General features: G+C 35.8%; 1 protein-coding gene across 1 annotated transcript in view; it reads left to right on the top strand.

Moving 5' to 3' along the window:
• Positions 1-238: 238 nt before the first annotated feature.
• LOC145690531 (sodium-dependent proline transporter-like) overlaps positions 239-22,803 on the top strand; it is a 527,499-nt gene continuing 504,934 nt past the window's right edge. The window contains exon 1 of the mRNA XM_081765492.1: positions 239-626. Within this exon, the coding sequence (XP_081621618.1) occupies positions 569-626 (58 nt within the window). The 5' untranslated portion in view covers positions 239-568. The remainder of the gene's footprint in view (positions 627-22,803) is intronic.

Genomic DNA, 22,803 nt, shown 5'->3' with positions numbered 1-22,803 from the left:
TCCTTTAATAACACTCAGAGCAGAGTGATAGAACATCTGTTGATAAATAAGTAACTCTTTCCTATTCTCCACCAGTACTTATGTTCATTTTTTTCGGAAACAAACTATCTCTGTTTTCATGTTTTTGCGCCTTTTTTGTCACACTGCTGGACGATTTGGCAACGTTGATGCCTTGCTGCTGCGCTGCGCGGTGCTTGCAAACTTCAGAGAGTAGAGCGCGCGCTCCAGTCCCGGTCACTTGGCGGCAGCTAGCTTTTGGTTCGGTGCGCGCGTTTTTATTCCGTCGCGCCGTTCAATTTTTTGCAGCGATATGTGACTTTCAGTATCTTATTTTTCTTTTAAAAAAATAACATTTCTTTTAAAAAAAGGAACAAATCAGCATAACTGTGTCTTTAAAACTTTCCTTTATTGTTTGTTTTATCACAGCAAAAGAAGTGTTATTTCCGCACTAACATTTTTCTTTACCCTTTTTGTTTTGTTTCCAAACAATTCCTGTTTCTGCCGCGATAGAAATTTCTCCGTAGTAAAACAGTTTCTTCCGTTTTAAAAATTTCTCAATTTCTTTATCATGTCAGTGTCTCGAACCAAGGACAATGAAGACGAAGATGTAGTAGGAGAACTTAAAGGTAAGTATGAAGAAAACATATTGGTGTGTTTTCCGTATTGTTAGAAAGAGGACAAACTAATGAATATTTAATATTTACATCAAAAAATGAAGAAGAAGAAAGAAAATCTTTGTTACACTTCTAACTAACTAACTAACTCTAGGGCTACGGAACCAAGAGGTTCAATGCCGCGTTCCCAAAATCACGAAATCACACTGTCTAAATCAAGAAACTGGAAATTCAGATTGTTTCTAACTCTATTTACTCATATTAGGTTTGTTCTAGAAAAAGAATTGTTAGAGAAAGGTAAAAAGGGAGGAAATTTATAAAGGAGCGTATGTGCTTATTTTATAACTCACATGTATTTTTTTTATTTTAATTTAAAAAGTTTCAGATCAGCCTAAATGTAGTTTTACCTAAACGTAGTTTTACACTGACCAAAAACGATAAAATCAAAAGGAAATATATAGAAGGAAAAGGCTAGGCCCTGTGAATACGAGGTACTATTCTAGTATTCGCCTGATGGAACAGAAACTTTACGGAAACCCCTAGTTAGGTGATAGGCTTCGAGATTCAAATCTGGAATCTTCTGTTTATAAAGCGTAATCGCTTACACTCACTTACGCTCGCTCGATAAATCAATTATTAGCTATGTTCCGTACCAGTTCAGAACAAATGAAGCAATTTTGCATTACAAAATATAACAAAGGAAATAATCTTAGAATTGTAAGACATTTTGTTAGTGGTACTATTTCAATATTTGACTGCTGCAATTGAGAGAAACTTGGGAAAACTCAGGTCAGAATAGCTACACATGAAAAAAATAGGTCACCTTCGGACTTTCAAAAATTTCTTCCTACCTTAGTGTTCAAGACCCAAGGTTGAAATTTTGCACGCATATTATGTACACTCATGTCCAAAATTATTGTCGCATGTCTATAAATATGTTGTTGTAGGAATGGAATTTTATAACGAATTTATCCGATATTTCTTATAATGCTAATATGTGTATAATCGACAAAGACATGTATATGACAAATTTCATGTCAAAAGAGCAGCAAATAAGAACAATAAAACGAAAATAAAACTTTCTTGTCCATTTAGCAACATTTTGTTTTAGTGATTCTAATTTTCGTATTTATAATTCTTTTCCTTTGAAATTTACCCCAAATATACATTTCCCGATTATACACATAGTATCAGTATTAAAAGTACCCTGCAAAATCATTATCAAATTATATTATTACAAGAAGACAATTATAGATATGCGACAGTCATTTTGGACATGAGTGTACATAACAACTTTTTTTTAAAATTCAGATCCCTACGTCAACCCAGGCCAGGACCAGAGGTGCGCAAAAATTTCGATTTTTTTTTCAAAAATATCCCGGTTTTTTCAATTTTCCCGTTTCTAGTGTATAATACAGACAAATAAGAGGTACCGTTGGATAGATGCTCTATCCTGAAAAAAACGAGGTTTGAATCATGATCCTACGATAAATAGTAAGGAAGCAGTAGGTGTTTGAGTGAAAGTCTAAAATTTACATCAAAAAGTGGAAATCATAAAAGGTTAAACATACTGTTTCGGCCATCATTTACAAGAATATGTTAGAATAAAATTCGTGGAAGATACAAAAAAAAAAAAAAGCCAGGGGAGAAGAAGTCTACTATTGGTGAAATATATTATAGAAGCCTAGGTCCGTAACATTTTTAATTTTTGGAGAATACTTAAAAATGTTGGTAAAATACTGATAGTTAAACTAGTAACGACAAAAGAAAATGCGTAAATTAAATGTAACTGCTACAATACTACTACTTTTTAACTGACAAAAATGTCCAAGAAGTATTTACCAATCAACAGATATCAATCAATTAACCAACCGATCTGATTGAGCTAAATAAAATGATACGTATGAGTGCGAAAGATCATGCGTAGCTTCTGAGAAAATGAACAGCTGATTTCTGTATTGATACTATACGGGAACCGTACCACTTATTAAGGTGAATCTGATACTGAGCTCTTAAATTTTAAATTCTGTTTAACTAAAGCACCGTTCAAAGATAAGACATATCAGTTGATAGTCACGTCTACTTGGACAAAATAATATGCTTGAGAGTAAAGTCTTATGCGTAGTTTTCGAGAGCAATGAGAAAAAATAATTTTTTATGTCATCAAAAACCATGTCTTTCGTTACCAATATCATTGAAAAAATAGTTTGGTCAGATTAAACAAAACTGGTGCTGGTGACCAAAACGTTTGGTCCATATAGCGCCAACCAAACGTTTGGTCACCAGCACGAAATCATTTGGTTACGATCTGTTTGGTTGCATCATCCTAGTATTTAGTTACCAGTACCAAATATGCATTTGGTATGGTCCTGACCAAATAAGGATAATTATGTAAGATTTGTTGGAAAAACCAAAATATTTGGTTAAAATGATCCAGGTTTGGTTCTTGGAACTAAAAAATTTTGTTGTAAATACTAAACATGAATTTAGTTAATACAATCAAATGTCATATACCAAACTTGATTACCAAAACATTTGGTAGCAATTACCAAATACTTTGGTTGCAGGTACTGAAATGAAAATAATGCATATAGTACTTCATAAGAAAGACATGATGAAGTAAAGGAGTATACAAAGTGATCATACAAGTGTCGTAAAGTTGTATAACACAGAAGTCATGAATAATGGGCCCTACACTTCTGAAGAAGTATGGCCTTTCAATCAGATATTGAAGGGACGGAGCCTTTGCTCACTGCTGTGGCCAATGCAGAAATTAAAGTAGAATGAAAACTGTAGGGCCCATTATTTCTGATTCCAAACGCCTGCGAAACAAATCCTTCCACACATTCTTTTCTATTTCCATTACCTACTCCTAGACCAAATTTGGTGCAATTATCTCTGAGTGACATCCCAACCTTCCCTCATCAGCCCGGGTTAAATGCTGCAGATGGTAGCCCCAAAAGTGAACTTAAAATTGATGATTTTTAAATTTTCGTAGCTTTTATTACACTTTTTTTCGAAAACCAAGCGGATGAGCAACTTTGGAATAAATGCCGTCGTTTCTTATACAATTTACGTGATTGAGTAATGCAACTTTTATTAACGTATTTCTCGAGAAATATCGATCTCAGAGTTAAGGGTTCACATATTTGGATTCCTTATGAAATACGTTTTCAAAATTACATTTCATATTTCTTCGTAAACTTTAAATTTTGTGTATCTGTAAACTGTGAATTCATCAATTATTTTGCAAACTTCTGGAGTCATTCTATTTACTCCTTTTCGGAAGTTTCTAGTGGGGGAATAGGAATTGCTCCAACACCTCCTCCCTACAATTTTGCACCTTGCTCTAGCATCATCACTGGACCTGGCCTCCTTCATCTGTATTCGTTACTTATTCGAGATGCCTATTCGTTACACCAAATTTACAGCTACTAAAATGACCAATACACATTACTTAACAGTAAAGTAATATATACGTAAAAATAAACTTACCTCGAAACAGATCGATCAGCTGCGGTAACACGTCGATTGTCTACAGTCAAACAAATACCGACTTTGCTTCTGTCGTACGGATTTTTGTTCCTTTACGCATTAACCGTTCCGGTAGTCAAAGCTGTCATTTGCTTCCCATGATTACCCAGAAGTCAAGTAGATACAGGTGCCCAGTAGTAAACATTTTGTTTAGAAAAATCAAATAACTTAAGATTTAGTTAGCATAACAAAATTAATCAACCAAATGTTCTGACCAAAAAATATAGTATTAATGACCAAACACATTTCGTATAACTGACTAAATTTTGGTTAAACTGAACAAATAAAGTGGCCAAATGCCATGGCCAAACAAATTGGTATTCCTGAACAAGTCGTTTTTTTTTCAGTGATAATAATTAATACTTTTTATTCTACCAGAACGAGACTATTTATTATATGCAGAAACGTTAAGTATTGTGCATCATCCCACAATTATGTGTGCCACTGCTGTAAAAGTGTTAAAATTTAATAACAAACATTTGAACAATTTATTTCAATTCCTAAAAGCAAATTACATCAAATTAATTCACATCTTTGATTCAACCGATATAAAACATTTATTTCAAATGTACATTCTCAGACAACTTGTGTAAACTTGTATTTTCATTTTGTCAGTACAAAACAACCAATAAACAAAAAAACTAGTTTCCTTTCCTTCGTCATACATTCCTTTCCTATAGTCAAAAACTTCCTCGTTGAATGAACGCGAACATCATTGTCCCCTTTTAAATAAAACCACAGGAGACATATTATCATCGAGGCAGACGTGATTTAAGTTTAACTAGAAAAATATCGTGGAAAGCAAAGTAGAATTTCACATCAGAAAAGACTTCGCTCCACTTAGCTTTCAGGTGTATTGCCGCAAATACCATCCAGAAGAGTGAATATATATCTTCCTAAATCCGAGAGCAATCCACTTGATGCCATCGCCTCTGGCAGTTCTGACGGAATTTCATCCATATCGTCAATTATGTCGAATTTTTCAATTTCCAGCAAAGAAGGAAAATATCATCGAAAAAACTGCATTCATCACCCTAAAAGTCAACAACTTTAGCCAAAACCACAACATAGTTAAAGCTAATGTTCATTTTTCCTATTATTTGTATCATATCTTCTCTCCTTCTTTTACCTACCTCCCAACTAGTCTTCATTTTTAATTTATATTAAAGCTCAATTCCCATTATAAAGGTCAATTCCAATTCTATGAAAAATATCGATGTTCATTATTTTTTACATGTTATTTAAAATTACTATAATTAATTAGCTTTAAGTAAATATTCTAAATCTAACTTACTAAAACTAATGTTCGTACTTGTTCATAATGGAAATGTAATTCCATCGGGGTTTATCGCTCTACCTACATCCTTTGCAAAAAGCATAAATTGTTATTTTTTCTATTTGGGCTTCATCCCCTAAGCCTCGACACATGGTGGGGATACTTGTGAGGCTTACGCCATTGTAACGATTCCACATTTTATCTATTATTCTTTATTTTCTGTTACTGGTGACACATCTACTACTAATAGTGACAGTTCTTGGTGAAAAAAAGTCTATATTGTTTTCTTGAAAGTTTCAAGCAGTAAGTAAGATTTAACAAGTTAAAGAAAATTACGTAATTTTACATTTGACTATAATTGTGTCTGTCACTAAATTAGTTTTGACATTCATGAAGAGAAATATTTAGTAACTATCGCGTTAATTTAGCATTAATTTTCCTGAAACATGAAACTTTTAACTATAGAAATTCATGTTGGATAACCATCTATATTTGTGGCCACAGAGATTCAATGAACAGTGACACAACGTGCGGTTTTGATTCCATGTGGATCTCGTCCAAAACTGTGTCGCTACTGTGAGAGAACATTAGTTAAATTTCTATCAAATTGGTAGATTAATATCTTGACCCATCGTGCATCTAATTATATAATATAATGTACTTCTCATAGAGTGGAAGGTATAGATTCGCTCTTATGTCCGACGTATACTGAATTTTTACCCTTGAAGTTTAAAAACGGCTAGTGACGTACTATGAACTGAGCACAGATTTTGAAATCTCCTCGGAAATTACAAAAACAATTTGGAATGTAATAATAATATATGATAAATTATATAAACCAAGATGTTCCTTTATCGTACATTTAGAAAATGAGCATGAGGTGGTAACTGTAACAATGTAAGATTTCTTCACGTACATTTCAAACAACTAACACACAAACCATTATTCTGAGTAAGCCTAGAATTGTATAGAAAGAAAATAATTTTTTTAGCAAAAAATCCAAATATCATGCAAAAAGTCAAATGAATGAAAGTAACTAATATGACAGCTATTAAGTGTAAAATTTAGTTTCATGTTATTACTTCATACTTTTCTAAAAAAAAATAACAAATACCCGATTATAATACATTGAAAGCACAATAGTTAAGTAGTAAGGTGCTCAGCTCTAGTAAGCAGGCAAACATGAAAATGCGATTTTCTTCCCCATTTTGAACCGGTACATGAAAATGCGATTTTCCCCATGTTTGTCTGCGCCAATTTTGAAAATTCCTTCATTAATCGATTTCTCTCGCCGAGTACTACAAGAACCAGTTAAAAACTCGCGGGCCCTTTTTTCTTCCCCATTTTGAACCGATACATGAAAATGCGATTTCCTTCATGTTTGCCTGCGCCAGTTTTGAAAATTCCTTCACTAATCGATTTCTCTCGCCGAATACTACAAGAATCAGTTAAAATCTCGCGGGCCCTTTTTTCTTCCCCCCAACCAAAAAATCTACTTCAACAAACGAGAAAATTCTCAATTCAACCAGTTTATATACATGTTGTGGGGATATCCACACATAACTTCGACCTAAACACGCTTTTGATGATTCTATTTTGTATGAAAGATGATACTTTCCCAATGGTTTCATATAAATTCCATTAGGATCTGAGGGCAATCTTTGGAGCTAAATTATGGAACATCTCAACGGATAAATTACGGTATGTCAATGTAACATGCTCATAGGCAACCATACATTCTGTAGTGTGAATTTGGTTGCATAACAGTTCAGGAGTTGTATTTCAAAATTTTAGAACTCTTTCATAGTACAGCCACGAACATTAGAAACTGGAGGTTGGATATATAAGAAATTATAGCTTTTTTCAGTAGCAGAATAGTTTCACTGTATGTCTGATAGTTGAACAACCAACATGACAGCAAATACATGCCCCAAAACATAACATGTCAGGATAGTCCTCCACTTGGAGGAAAAAGTATTACTATCTAAGAGAATCACTAAGAGAAACAACCACGAAATAAATCTGCAGAAATTCCATTCACGTTAAGTTTAAAGAGATAGGAATTAATGCAAAGAAAACGAAAAGAATAATACGCATCATGCAGAGACCGAAACAGTATGGAAAACTAAACAAAATGAGAAAAGAAAGGAAAGAGGGAAAGGAAAGAGCAAAAGACATTGGATTAAATTAAATTTTAACACTTAAGGATAAATAGTCTTCGTCTTTCACCTTATCCGCTGTATCTGTCTTGGTTTTTCTCCCTTCATAGGATAAATCTATTTCAGTATCAAACAAGGACATCATTTATAGTGTTTAATTCCTTGAAAAAATGTAACTCAGTCTAAGCTGAGACTCGAACACAGAATCTTTAAAACGACAGTCACACACGGTATCTACTTATCTACACAGGTTATATCAATTGCGTTTATAAATCAGCCATTACACGTGCTGCTATCAAACGTGTTAAATTAGCAATTGTCGGTGAGTTACCCCAGTTACACTTGAAGCTTGAATTTTATTTTTAGCCATCTACGGCAACACGCCCCATGTTTTCATTAAAAGTATTTGTTCTGTAAATTAAAATCAAGAATGAATTAATCTATACTCTTACTTACTGTTTTCAACACACACACACACACACACACACATATATATATATATATATATATATATATATATATATATATATATATATATATATATATATATATATATATATATATATATAAGTATATAGATATCGGATTAATGGGGGTTAAAAGAGTGATTTCGTAACTGCGAAATAGGTCTTCAAGACGGTGGTAGCAGCAGTACTGACATCTGGTAGCGTTGTTACGTAACACACTCAAAATAAATGAAGATTCGAAACCACAAGTTACAAGTTCTGCCGTGGATAAGTCGGTAAGGTTTTTGCCTGTTGAGTGGGGCAACGTGAGTTCGAGTCTCGAGTACATCGATTACTTTTTCTTTCAAAAAACATTTCTATATTTTTGTTTATACTTTATTAATAATTGCTTTCTTGCATTTTTGTAAATTATCTTAAATTAGTGGAGGCTAAATAAAGTCAGGAAGGTTAAAATATATATATATGATTGCTTTATCCGTATGTGCAGTCCAGAGATGGAGCGGGTCAGTGAGTCACGGGTCAACAGAACGTGACCCACTGCGACCCACCACCCACCGGGACCCATTCTGACCCACCGATCCTCTCTGACTTAACAACGCATTACGACCCACCGACCCATTCTGCTCAGTGCATTTTAGACAGCTTCTGAACACTGGTGAATTTGTCTACGTTTTACTTTCAAGACATCCTTTTTCTTTTTTCATTTGTTTCTATTGAAAGAAGAACTTCAGGCAATTTTAGATATTGATATTTGCAATTGTAATAATAGCAATAGGACTTATTAGTTAACTTTGAGACGCAGCCTGTGACTTTTTACAGGAGCTAGCTATTGGAAAAAATGTTTGAATCATGGGTAATATATGAATTATTATATAAAAAATGAATAGAACTATGTATGCGTGATCATCATATCCAAATTGCAAAGTCAAATGAAATGATTTTTGGTATATAGTTAGGCCCCAATCCCAACTGGGAAGTTATCATACGCGTATCGGTTACATTATATTACATATTCTAAGGGGGTCCAAATTTCTGTGAAAAATTTAGTATCTTACAAGCCGTTCAACTTGGAAAGCTGAAATTCAGTATATTAATTCTTTATTATAAATAAACAGAACATGTCCTAGCATTTTTTAAATCTCTTTTATTAAGGGGGCATTTTCTGTATAGTGCCGGACAGAAGTCTTTGATCAGGTAATATCGACTGCTTTAAAACAAATGCAGAGTATAAGAATTAAATCTGTAGTTTTGTGTGAAGAAGAAACAAACTTGTGAATCAAAGGTTTGAAAACAACTAATGTTATTCGATTATACAATCACATCACTTCGACATATTCACCACGCATTTCGAACTTGCCTCCTCTCCCCTTCAAAGCTGATATTTGAAAGGGAACAAGCTCTAAATACGCGGTCAATATGTAAAAGTGACATCGTGATTGTCCAACCATCACGGGAAATCAAATGAACTGTTAGAAATGAATATTTGAATACATTTAGTACTTGGAAGGAAATGATTAGCTGACGTCTACTGGTAACTTGACAAAACTTCACAAATATATGACAAATTAATATTTTACATGTAGTTAAAATGGCTACTTTATATGTTAAAGGAAAAAACAAAAAATGCTCGAGCAGGAATCGAACCCAGGACCCTTTTCACGTGGATCTTTCTAACTGTGCCACGCCGTCACTTCATAACATTACACTTCGTCTCATATATGCGTCGAGTTGGAATCTTTAAGACGGTTTTCTCTCACTATTTCTGGCTATTGCGCTCCTTCAGTTTGTAATATTAATACTTTAAATGTGCACTACTACCTCGCGAAGGATGGCCCCAAAGATTTGTTTTTTTTTTTTTTTACCAAAGTCTGCTTTCCCCTTGTTAGTTAACTCTCCCTGCGTTTTTCTCACGTTAGTTTCATACAACATATGTTCTAAGCGAGGAAAGGTGTATTAAAATATAAAGAAAGAGAACTTCTGACGAATCTCTTACCATAGGAAGATGAAACTCGACATTTAAACTCCTTCGTACAAATCTGTGACCACGTGGCGCATCGTTTTAGGAAATTCCAACTCTAGCAAAGAAAACAAGGCAACTGCTACAATATCTTAATTTTCCATTTTGTGTTCATAAACTGGCCAAAGTAAGTAAGCATTTTAGCTGTTTAAATTAAATCTAGACTACATTTAGCAGTTGGATTCACTTGGATCTTTTTCATTTCACTTCGATTGATATGCTATTCTATTGGGAAAGAGGTTTGAATATTTCGCAAATAACATTTCCATAAACTTATTTTTCTCGTTCGAAGAATGAGCATTTCAACTAGTTCGTGTCTGACCTTTGAACCCGTATTAAGAACCTAGACAGCGGCGCAAGTCTGTCTTCAGCATTAGGGCGGGGGGAGGACGGGTTAGACCGATCACATAATCTTTTTAAGTGATGTTCAAAATATTTGTGAAGTTGAAAAGCAAAGCTGTGGAGGATCAAGAGAGCAGAATTGTCTTCAACATTGGGAGGCAGGCAGATTTGAGGCTTATTCTGGGGGACATCATTTTCAACTCACTTTCCTTTGCTGCAATCGGACACAAATCATCACTTTTCTGCCCCCCCAAAACACATTCCACATCAGATTATTAGGGGGACAGTCCCCCTCAGTTCCAAGATAGGAGGGGACATGTTCCTCCCATCCCCCTGAATTTGCTCCAATGAACATAGAAGCACAATTTTAGTAAGCTACAAATCAAGTTTAATTATAGGTCACAGTAGTTCAGCAAGCGATAAACTTTCGTACACAGATATGTGACTTTAATCCTTTTTGGGTCACATGGAAACTGCTCCAAGCTTGGCTTGTAGATTAAGAGAGATATTTCAGAGTTCACAAACCAATCATCTTTCCTGAAACAGATAGTTCTAACACTGATCAGTTGGTTCATTGGGAGCGTAACATCCTCTTCAGCACTGAGACTATATGAGACATAGTTCTACAACTTAACTTGGGATCCTAAACTAAATGAACTCCCATCAGAAATCAATCTCTTGATAGGGTTGATTCTATAAATGTTACATTCTTTTCATTCTCACTTGACTATTCCCAAGTAGAATATAACATTCCAGAAAACATACTGTCTTTCCACTCAGTATGAACACTAGTTTATTAATCATATTCTCATTAAATAGTGGTCATGATTTCTTCTTCCAACATACTCAAACATCTAATAATAAAAGCAAAATTTACTAATATCGTATCTTTTCTCTACCCTTTATGTTTTCACACAGGGCAGTATTTCATTGATAACATTGTGTTTTAAAAAAGGTGCCTTCAGTTCACAGTTAAGAAAGAGATAAGATAGCCAATTGAAAGTGCCTCAGGTTAAATTGCTTTGCTCTTCTTACTAGTGGTTTGCTCTTCTGCCCTCAGGTTATATTGCACCAACCTGCTACTTTCATTTCAATAACTTGTATATTTAGTTTCGGATGTAAGCTTATTTTTATATTTTATTAATTAAAAGAAATCTAGAGCACCGTTACTTTTGATCTACGTAGGTAGAATCATACTTATTCTTGTCTTATATTATTACCTTAGACAAGAATAAAAAATGAAATGAAATTAAAGTTTTACGTCCCACGGTTATGCCGGTTAGGATAAAGGAGACGGTGATGATGAGAGATGAGTGAAATGGTGGAATAAAGAAAGTAGGAGGAAACGGAAGAATCCCGAGAAAACGAACGAGCACGGTGTTTGTCCATCATAAAGTCCACACGGCGCGAGCTGGGATTTACCCAGGGACCCCAAGCAGTGACGCTCTACCACTGAGCCACCTCGCCCCCTGAAGAATAAAAAATCTAACAGAATGAGACCATATATAAAACTCTAATACTACAAGTAATGGGGGTTCCTTCGACGAAAAGAAAAGAAGGCACTTGACAAACATTCGAACATGGATCAGCTGATTGGTACGATAGAGAGTTACCCAATACACCACACACTCACGTGCTTGTTTTCTTGCTATACACTTTAAACATTCAGCATATATTTTTGTTTCTATCGTCTTACCGTAAAATAGTTTCTCTGCTTCCCCTGCATGTTACACTATTTGTGTTATTTGTTGTGTAAATTGCATTTGCAAACGTAATGTATTTTGTTGTTTTACGAGGATCCACAGCTTTAAAACTTTCTAAGATCAGTTACATTAAGCGAACTAATTTTCTCATATCTTCCATCACTTCAAGGGGCAAAAGGTACTATCCCGCGGAAAACATGCATAAACTTATGTGACAGACAAACACATAAAGAGAGAGAGCCAACTATAAATTTAATGAGAAGAGAGCGCAGAATCGTGTTTCTAGAATCACGTTTCAAAATTAAATGAACATTAATAAAAAATTAGTTTAACATCCTACGTTTAAGTCCCTTAGGATTTAGGATTTAGATTTCTGGGCTTTCGGCATCTATGGCCATTTAGCCAGTCACGTTTGAGGGATGACGTCTCTCGGCGAGCACACTACCCGGGGAAAGGAAAGGAATAAAGAATTGGGGAAGAAAGAAAATCCTGGGACCTACAAGTTAGGTACCACCCCGACATTTGCCTGATGTGAATGAGGAAAACCGGAGAAAACCTCATTCAGGATGGCTGGTCTGGAAAAGCTATTTACATATTTTTGACCGAGTGCCCCCACCGGGAATCGAACCCGCGACCGCTCGCACCAAGTCCTTTAGACTAAAGGAGACTGGCAATTAATAAAAGTTAGCTAGCTATTTAAAGTTTCAATTATTTTCTAACGGAAATCGAACCCCAGACTACATACACCAAAGGCGCACACGCTAGCCACTAGACCAGCAGGAAAGGATAGAACTATATTAACAATGTCATACAAACTCTTCGTATGTATGATAATGTTTCGTTTTCTTCAGATTTGTTCGAGTCTTCCCGAGTCACGCTTCTGACTGATTCCAGGTCACAAAATTCTTAATCAGTTTCATTCCTCTTTCCAATACAACGTTTGTTCCAATCCCAACAGGTGAGAATTGACTGTAGTCGGATAGATACTCGTTTCTAAATCCGGAGCACAATTTTCGGCGGGAGCTCATGCGGTCCGGATCCCACGTTAAGCTATAGCTCCATGTCTCATATGGCCTCGTTACAGAACGGGACGCTAAACTTAAATCAACTCTCTCTCTCTCTCTCTCTCTCTCTCTCTCTCTCTCTCTCTCTATGGCCTATGGAACCCGGAGGTTCAATGCCGCGTTCACAAAAGCTCTCCACTGACTTCTGACTTTCCTTAGTTAACTGCATCCAGTTTCTACTTGGTATTCTAATCTCTGCGAGATCCATCTTAATATTGTCCTCCCATCTGTGCCTAGGTCTTCCTAATGGTCGTTTTCCGATTGGTCTTCCAGTCAAGACTTTGAAAGCATTTCTACTTTCTTCCATTCTAGCTACATGACCCGCCCACCTAAGCCTCCTAAACTTGACGACCCTAACAATGTTGGGTGAACCATATAAATTATGTAGTTCCTCGTTATGAAGTTTCCGCCATTCCCCATTCCCGTTCCTCTTGGGTCCGAATATTCGTCTCAGGATCTTGTTCTCAAATACTTTCAGTCTATGTTCTTCCCTCAGAGTAAGTGACCATGCTTCGCAGCCATACAGGACAACAGGCATAATTATCGTTTTGTATATTTTAAGCTTCAAATTCCTTGACAGAATTTGCGACGACAAGAGATTTTGAACCGAATAGTAACACGAATTCCCTGATTTCAGTCGACATTTAATTTCTTCGTGAATATGATTTTCCTCTGTTAATATTGATCCTAGATATTTGAAACTATCCACTTTATCAAAAGTATAAACTTAAATCAACCACTACAACTAATAACATATATTCTAGAAAGGGCTCTGCAGACCGTTTTCTTCATAATAACCTTATCTTCATGTCAAACAGAACAAACATGTATACATAACAATAAACATTCAGTAAAACCTTCAGAAGTATTCAAATATTTTTAAAAAAGATTTGATATATCGGTTTCCACCATAAATAGGTTCTAGCAAGCGAAGTGTGCTATTTTTTACAGTTTATTTTGACATGAAAGATTTGTTAAATGTTGACGTTATTTTTGTTCTGAACTATATATAAAGGAAAAAATATTTCTTGACCTAAAATACAGCATGTAGTAATAATGTAATTAGGTATGGTAGACAAAACAGGAAGCAGGAGCTAGTTCAATAAACCACTCCCTGGATTTATCTATAGTTTGGTTATTTGTAACGATAATTTTAAAACCATGGAACTTTAAAGTTATACTGAGTTCTTGAAGATTTGGAGTTCTTAATATATATATTTCAGATTCTATCGATAATCAAATTCAAGTTATATATTTGAAGGTAAAGTGTCCCTACCTATTGAATAAACTGTGTTTTAGCATATAACGACAAATATTTTCCCTAACTTTCAAAACTTTGCACTTCATTGTAGTTTACTTTATTATAAACTATTATTTAATTTATTACAGTTTGTCACATTATCTTCGACATTTATACGTATAAATATATTCATTTGTTTCAATTATTTATGTAAAGATATGTGGCGTAGTGACATTTTGAACTGTGCTCTTTGTTTTGTTTAGAACTAAATATGAGTATTTTATATTTAAAGAAAAAGTATTTTAGTTATATTTAATTCCAGAAATAAAAATGATAAGTGGCAATGTGCTGAATACACTCAAGATAACTTAAACCTATCTCGTTGATCATAGCTGTTTATTGATTAAAATTGAAGATAATTCAATGTTGTTTTCAGTTGTAAACCTCGTCATACTTTTTATTAATATTAAAATTTAGAACGGTCTTTACGTTTGTAAAATTCTACTTCATCTTTTTCCCTTGATAGCAACAAGAACAACAACAAAATTTGACAAATCAATTACAATTGTAATTATATTTTTCTTTTAGCTGTTGTCCTACCTAATCAATGAAAAAACACGTGCAAAGCACGAAGAAGTTTCGAACACGGGACATCCGAGTGGTAGTTCTGCACGGATTCCATGAACTACGGAATAACGTAGCAGAACCTCCCTACTCTGTAAATATATATTGCTAATATTCGTAAGTTTCAAGCTTGTAAAAACGTAACTGTTTTGTCTTTCTATTAAGGTTTATGATATTTTTATCGTATCTTGTCTGAGCTGCAAAACGAAAGATAATACATTTATCGATTTATGGTTAGGAATTGGTCCTTTAAAAAACATTTAATTAAATCAAGAGGTGATACAAAGATACTATCCCGCGAAAAACATGCATTTTCTTTTGTGACAGATGGTAATACTACTTCAAGTTTGACTATTGAATTCATATAGTTTGGAAATCTTCGTTTCACACTGTGAAACGATACTCACTTTTTTATTTTGGTATTGATACTGATAATTTGTCTAATATATGTAACAAGTTGACACTCAGCCATAGATTAGAAACTTCTAGCAATGTAACAGATATTTGGAAGAAGTTGTGTGAATTGTTAAGCAAAATATCCCGCCTTCATCCTTCTTCCTTCAATGATAGCAATTTAATCGTTTATCCTGATTTTAACTATTACCCTACCACTAAGAACAATACTGTCATTTGATTTGTTTTTCAGCCAATTATGTATGTTTTAACTACACCAAGCTCTTGCCATTCGGATATTTACTTCGCGTACCTCACACATTCTGATAACAACCAATCACTAGTTCATAAGCAGAAACATTTTGTAAATTTTAAACTCTTTTAACTTGATTATGGTAGGTGTCATTCTAGGAATAAAATGTTTTGGTGTTTTTAAAGAATTTTTTTCTCCTTACTTTCATACGTATGTAATGAGTTGCCGATTTTTATCATGTATTAATTATATTGTAAATAAATAGCTTGAAATGTTTAGTTCAGTGATAAAGCGTGCGACTTGTCATTGTGAGGTCGTAAGTTCGATCTCGATGAGGTCAAACATTTTGGTATGTTATGATAAATTCCTCAATGCATTAATAATTATATAAAATAATTATCATTTGTATATATATATACACAACCATTTCAGGGCATAAGTAATTGGTATGTTTAAAATATACATCTGAGGTACGGTGAGTGTTTACAGAACGTCGGCATCCTATTATGAATGTTATATAATTAATGTCTTACTAGCTGAACCTGCGCTCTCTACACAGCGCATCATTCGCATATGAGCATAAATCTTTTTCTCATTCCTCACAACATATGTACATAGCCCTTTACAGACACATGTGAAAGACGTCCTGATTTTAAGAAAATCAGCAAGGGGTACCATATAAAGGGGAGATTTTTTCGATTATTTTTTTCTCAATATATCGCACCGTTTGCAAGATTTGAGAATACTTCCGGTTGGAGTTTCTAATTCATGTATGGCCAGTGTTTTCTTTCTTCTTGCATGCAGTATGTAATAAGGAAATACATTACATATACAATTAATTATAATGTAAGTTATATATGGTGTTCATTGGGCAAAACACTCAAAAAATAAAGATTTATCTTAAAACTCGAGAAATAATTATCCTTCCTTTTTCACTATTATTTGGTCATGGAGCAAACGCCTAAGACATATACAACCCCAATATACAACGTTGTGGTGTTGGAATGTATAACGCATAGGATATGATGCTTAAGATTTTTTTTTTTAATTTCAACGCTTCCAGTGCATCCTAAAAAATGTAATAAAGAAATAATGGCCATGTTTTTTAAAAATATTCAATTAAAACTGGACAATCTACGCAAAATTTCCAATCGATCAGTGAAAACGTCATCTTTCTAGAGCCTCTAGTTTCCGAGATCTCATTGTCAAAAGGATTGACCACAAACATATAAACATAGTTTAAAAGAACTCGGAAGATGGAAGCACAATTCACATGCATTGATTTTAGAGAAGGTTTATTAAAATACAAAGGCTTTGAATAATAATTTTATATCATAAACTTTATGAAAAAGATATAGTTAACTAATTTAGACTATTTAAAGTACAAATACTTAAAATGTTTGTCTCTGTTAAACGTGAAATCACACACAACCGTAAACGAAAGATTTGAAAGCTAAAGTTATAGGTTGGAGCTCATGCGCTTTTAATTGCTATTGTAGCACGTTAATAGATAGATATGTTTGCCTCCATTCCTAGTAGAGATCTGCACGGGTTTGGCCCGACCCGTACCGTGAATTTACAATAGGAGGCCCGACCCGAGTCCGAAATACGTTTTAGCATTTAGGCCCGAACCCGCCCCGGGTCCGAAGTGATATATGATCTCTAGACCCGAATCCGTGCAGACCTCTAACTCCTAGACAGAAAGAGCTGTTCTGTATGCTAACGGTAGTCTCATGCAATACTAATCAAGTGTATTGTATTTTAAAGGGGTTTCCACTATTTTAATAACTATTTGTAAATATTAGATTATATTTCATCATAATCAACCATTAACAATTCAGTAATTGATGACCGCAGTGGTGTATTTACGATTTTGTTTCGGTGGTTGTTTGGTAACTTTAGTCCTGGAAATGTGAATATTCTGAAAAATATTTCATTTACTTTAAAATAGGAAATAAAATTTCGGGGGGCTTAAGCATGGAATCCCCGCTTAAATACGCCACTGGATGGCAGTCTTTCAACTTTTCTCTACAACAACCTATGTTGGCCATTCTAGGCCATTCCCTACAGAGCTTCTTAATCTCGTCACACTATATTTGTAATGAATTTCCTAGGTCGTTTATTAGGGTCATCCAGTGGGACTTACTGCTCGTGCATTCGTTTCTCCATGTGACAACTCTTGAACGAAAGAGAATTTTTGAAACCTGTTTTCGCAGTGGATAGCTGGAGAGATTATAACGGCCTTGTTCGTTAATTGAGTCAATCCGTTAACATCTTAAAGGATAACGGTTACGTTAACAGTGACTAATACATATCCTGTTTAAAATATATAACATTCCGTCGCATATATGCAACCAATACAGTAGCAAACATGTTGGTTGCCTGCAATAATAGGATATGAAATCGCACGATCGTCTTCAACGTCTATCATAATTATTGTATTAATGTCCTGTCAAAGATTGTTTTTCTTTGTCAATCATGTTTTTTTTTCTTGCAACATGTCCGATCCATTATCTCTTAAATACCTTTAATTTCACGATAATCTCCGCACTCCTGTCATTTTCCTAATTCACGTAATTAATTTCCAATTTTTGCGAATAATTCCTAGCAAACATCACTCCATTCTTAGTTTCGTAGTCTCCAGACAGTTTGTTATTGTCCACGTCTCCGATTCGGCGCTTAAAACACATCAATATTTTAGTTTTCAATAAGATGTTCTTTCTAAATACACTTCAGCCTAGCCCAATAAGCTGATCATTTCTTGTATAAGTATGTCCTATCTAAAATAGATGTCAAATTTACTTATCCTAAATGCGAAGCTTCAAATTCAGTCATCGACTTCTTCCCGAAGTTTTCAACATCGCTTTCTTTTCTTCCATACTTATTTCAACCCAATTATCATGCTCTTCAAATTAAGTTCTATTGTGTCTTACATTTCTGTGTTGTTGTTTATGACGTCATTACCAAAATTTAGATAGCTCAGTTGTTTCTCATTTACATTTATTGCTTTGCTCTCACGGCTGAGAGATCAAAACATATCCAAATACTTTTGTAAAAAGCTTGGAAGAAAACACGAATAGTATCACTCTGTCGTCATTGTACAGTCAACTTAGTATTCGCAATACCTTGTTCATACATGTATATGTTACATACATTTTTTTAATATTCTTCTTCGATAATACTTAGTTCAAGAGCGTTATTTACCATCGAGGTCTTCATCGAATCGAAATCTTTCTTATAGTAAGGGTAACTCGTACTCATTTGACCTTCCTATTAGTTCTTCACTGTTTGATCTACTGTGCTGTAATGGCTTTTAAATCCAGATTGTTCTCTTGCTTGCATGTAGTCTAACCGATTCTCCAATCGGAACGTCAGTAGTTTCGTAAACACTTCGTAACTTAGATGGAAACTTCGTAACTTATAGATCTATTGTACCCTTTCTTAGTAACAGTAGGACTATGCATTTTTTTTCACTTCTCGTAACTCGATCACTTTGCAGACATTTATTTGTAGTACAAAATATTGTTAGATTTTTTTTCTTTTTCCCAGCTTCCTGTAATATGACTTATATAATGCCGCACTTTCTGATGTCTTCTCTCGTTTCATACCGAGTAAAACTTTTTCTTATACCACTGCAGTAGCTGTATTTACTCTGCATCTTTCTTTGAACATGAATTTGCTTTTGAATTGTTGAATTTCCTTCAGTATTTTCTCGCTGTTTTTCCTGGCTGGGTTATCTTCTTTCTTCATTGCTGCGATTACCTTCTATCCACTGCTTGGATTTATTAAGGATCATCTCGTCCACAATTATTTGTTTTACAAGATTGCCGTGGAATTTTCTTATATCACCTGTAACGCATTTTCATATTATCATGCGAAGTTGCACATACTCGCATTCTGTTTTGGATGTAATTTTTGTCGTTGTTAATATTTACTTCTATTCTTTTCAATTGGAATTGGAGATCTAGAGAGAAATGGGGAAGAAAGGAAGCGGCCTAGGACCATTAAATGAGGTACCATTCCGGCATTTGCCTAGTGTGAAAGAGGAAAATCTAGAAAAACCTCACTCAGGATCGCTGTCCTGAAAAGGTTTTATACTTTTTCGATCGAGTCTTCCTACTGGGAATCGAAGCAATAAAGGTGAGCAATAAAGGTGAGAGAGTTAGCGATTACGGTACGCGGGGCCACAATGCTCTGAAAGAAGCTTTCTTTCTATATGTCCCTGCCTCGTAAAAAGTATGTTCTTTAGGTACAGTTTACTACTTACCATTCTGTGGTCACTTTCTATGTTGAACTTTTTCTGGACATTGTAATCTTCAATTACATTTCTTCTCTTTGAAATGATGAAGTTAATTTCTCTTGTTCATCCACATCCATTTTCAATAGGTAGTTTTTATATAGAAATAATTCATAACGAACATCTTCCAAGCTTAGATGAATTCTACTAAAAGGCTTCCACGTCCACCTCTTTCCAAATATCTGAAATTTCCTATAGACTTCTAATTTTGTCTGATTCCGGCGTTGAAATCTTCCATTATAATCTTTAAATAAAAAGAATTCTGTTTTGAGCTCTGATTTTTTAAAAACGTATTCATTCACTTACTGTTCCGAATAGCTAATTATTGGATCATTCACTTGAATCACTTGGTGTGTGTATCTCTAGAAGAATTTAATAACAAGCGTTCTTCTTGACTATGAGTATCATCTATCTCTAAGGCATCACACTTTAGTTTTTCGTTCAAGTAAAATCCAAAACAGTCAGTCTTACCATATACTGTTCTCCTGTTTTTCAATTCAATTAGTTCTTTTCTTACTTCGGTTAATCAGACGATGTCCCAATTGATCTTCTGTACTTCCTCTTCGAATTTGCGGAATCTTCCTTCCGATGGAGAGATCTTGCATTGTACGTAGCAGCAGTCAATTTTAAATGATAACTTGGACCGACATCGGGTCTAGTGGTTTACCACCACTGTTTAGTTGCATGCAGAGAGGGCATGCCCGCGGCCCTTTGGCTATTTAACGGACAGACTCCGTCAAAGGAGGCACCCTGCCGTAATTCCTCTTCTGTTACTGATGTCCCTATGCATGAGATGCACTGTCAAGATATGTCTCTCGACCTTGATGCCTTAGCGTGTAACTCCTATAATCTAAGGGAGTGGAATTCTCCCAATGAGCCGTAGAACCGAAGTTCTGCCTACCAATTACCTACTGGTTGAGGCGGACTACTAGCGAGTCAGTCCTCCCATGCTCTGCAAGCATGGCGTCCGAGCGTTTCAAGGTAAGTTCACGTCCTGCCCATGCTTGCCGTTACCCAGGTTCCTGGGATTGGCTCCCATGAGCTACCGAATCCCACGGTTTGACCACAGCGTGGCAGAGTCAAACCCAACCCGAGAGCCCCAGGCGATGCCCGAGGGGGCTTGTTCAATCCCAGCCCTACCTACCTCTATTGTTCCATTGGCAACCGCCTTCTCGTGTAGAGGTACCACACACACGTCGAGATACCCCTGTATTTCATCCCGGATCCAGTGATACGTGTTAAGTAACCATTTGAGTTTCGTGCCAGCCCATATCACATAGAGTTTCCCCCCTTCCACTGGAATCAGACAAATTACCTAAATACCTGGAACTGACATTTTCCCCCAGTCACCGTTCAGTCTTCCTGCAGACAGGAATCTGACACTCCCCACCTGGTAGAATCGTCTAAGCATTACAGGACTTCTTCTAATTACGGTAGAGATACATCGTACATTATCAGAGCCAATGCTTGATATAGATCATCTGCTCGAACCAGACATAGTCATTTGGGAGCCGTGTCTTCCCTGGTAGGCTGGCTTAAGCAATATGGGGCTACCTATCTTTAACGTTTTAGATAACATGTACACGTTGTAGCTAAGCTACCTTTAGAACCCAATAGCTGATGTAGACTGTCTCCTTTAAAGAAAATTGCCATTTGGGAGCGGAAGCGGATCCGCTGGTAAGGTCGTAGACTCTGCACTCAGTAAGGATCCTCAGGGAAACCCTGGGACGAAGAGTCCACTACGTCAGTGGTCGTAAAGTACGAGTGTGCGTTAGGATACTATGTATCCCATCTCGGGCCAAGAGCACCCACGAAAGGCTCTTTGAGGGCCGTACCTACGTCATCCTTCCGATAGAGTTTCGGATCCTGCCCTCTGAGCACACCAACTACCCACTCTTTCATACGTGTTGAGTTACCACGTAGCCTTTTCTCCAGGACCCAAGGGCCTAGATGCCCATTTCGGAGGATAGCCGAGACCTAACCTCCTCCAGTAGGGGCGCAGTTAACTACCTACCTCACTGAGAGCGTGATGAGGTGTCACGTACTCTCCCTGATCCACTGGCATTAGTTAGTAGCCCATTTCGGAGTTTAGCAAAAGCTTCACCTCCACCGATAGGTTTTGCCTGCCAACTCCTTGCTTTTCATAAATAGGGAAGCAGTACAATGCGGGCATGTGAGTCAGTGACATATTTCCATGCATTCCCACTACCTATCACCCCATTTTCATTACCTGTGCGCCACAATGAATGCGACCTAGGAAAGTAAAGGGGCCCTCCCGTTTTCTCAGCACGAACTTGGGACCGGCCATGGCGGGGTTAACCTAAGATCATCAAGATATTCTTATCATCCCTCTACCTGCATTTGATTCTGAATGTTGCCTCGCTTAGTTACAATTCGTCCTCTGGAAAATGAGGGCCGTGTATTTTTCTGTCTTGATTAGTGTAATAAGTAAAATGTATTTAAACAAAAGATCTCCTAACTGGTCAAACTTTCCTGTCCGCCTTCCTGTCATTAATGAAGCCTGTAAGGTTTACCGTGGAAAACAAGTTACAGTTTGTATCACTGGAGGGACCTTAGCTGGTCCGGCAGGTTCCACACATATCTACCTAGTACAACTGGTCTCAACATGGAATTCACCTTTCTGAAGTTCAACGAAATAGAGAGAAAACTCGAGGTCACTGCCGTTGGGAGTCTAGTGTCCTTTATTGTACTCATTACGAACCTCACATTTCATTGTTCAAAATTTATAGGTAGTTAGTCCCTCTAAAAAAGTAGAAAGTTTGACACGAATCATAAATGAGAAGTCTATCAGATTTTCAA

This window comes from Thermobia domestica, chromosome 7 (assembly GCF_964235325.1).
Source record: "Thermobia domestica chromosome 7, izTheDome1.hap1.1, whole genome shotgun sequence".
In the NCBI taxonomy this organism is placed as follows: Eukaryota; Metazoa; Arthropoda; class Insecta; order Zygentoma; family Lepismatidae; genus Thermobia; species Thermobia domestica.
Note: the sequence above shows the minus strand (reverse complement) of the source record. Positions and strands in the feature narration are given on the sequence as shown.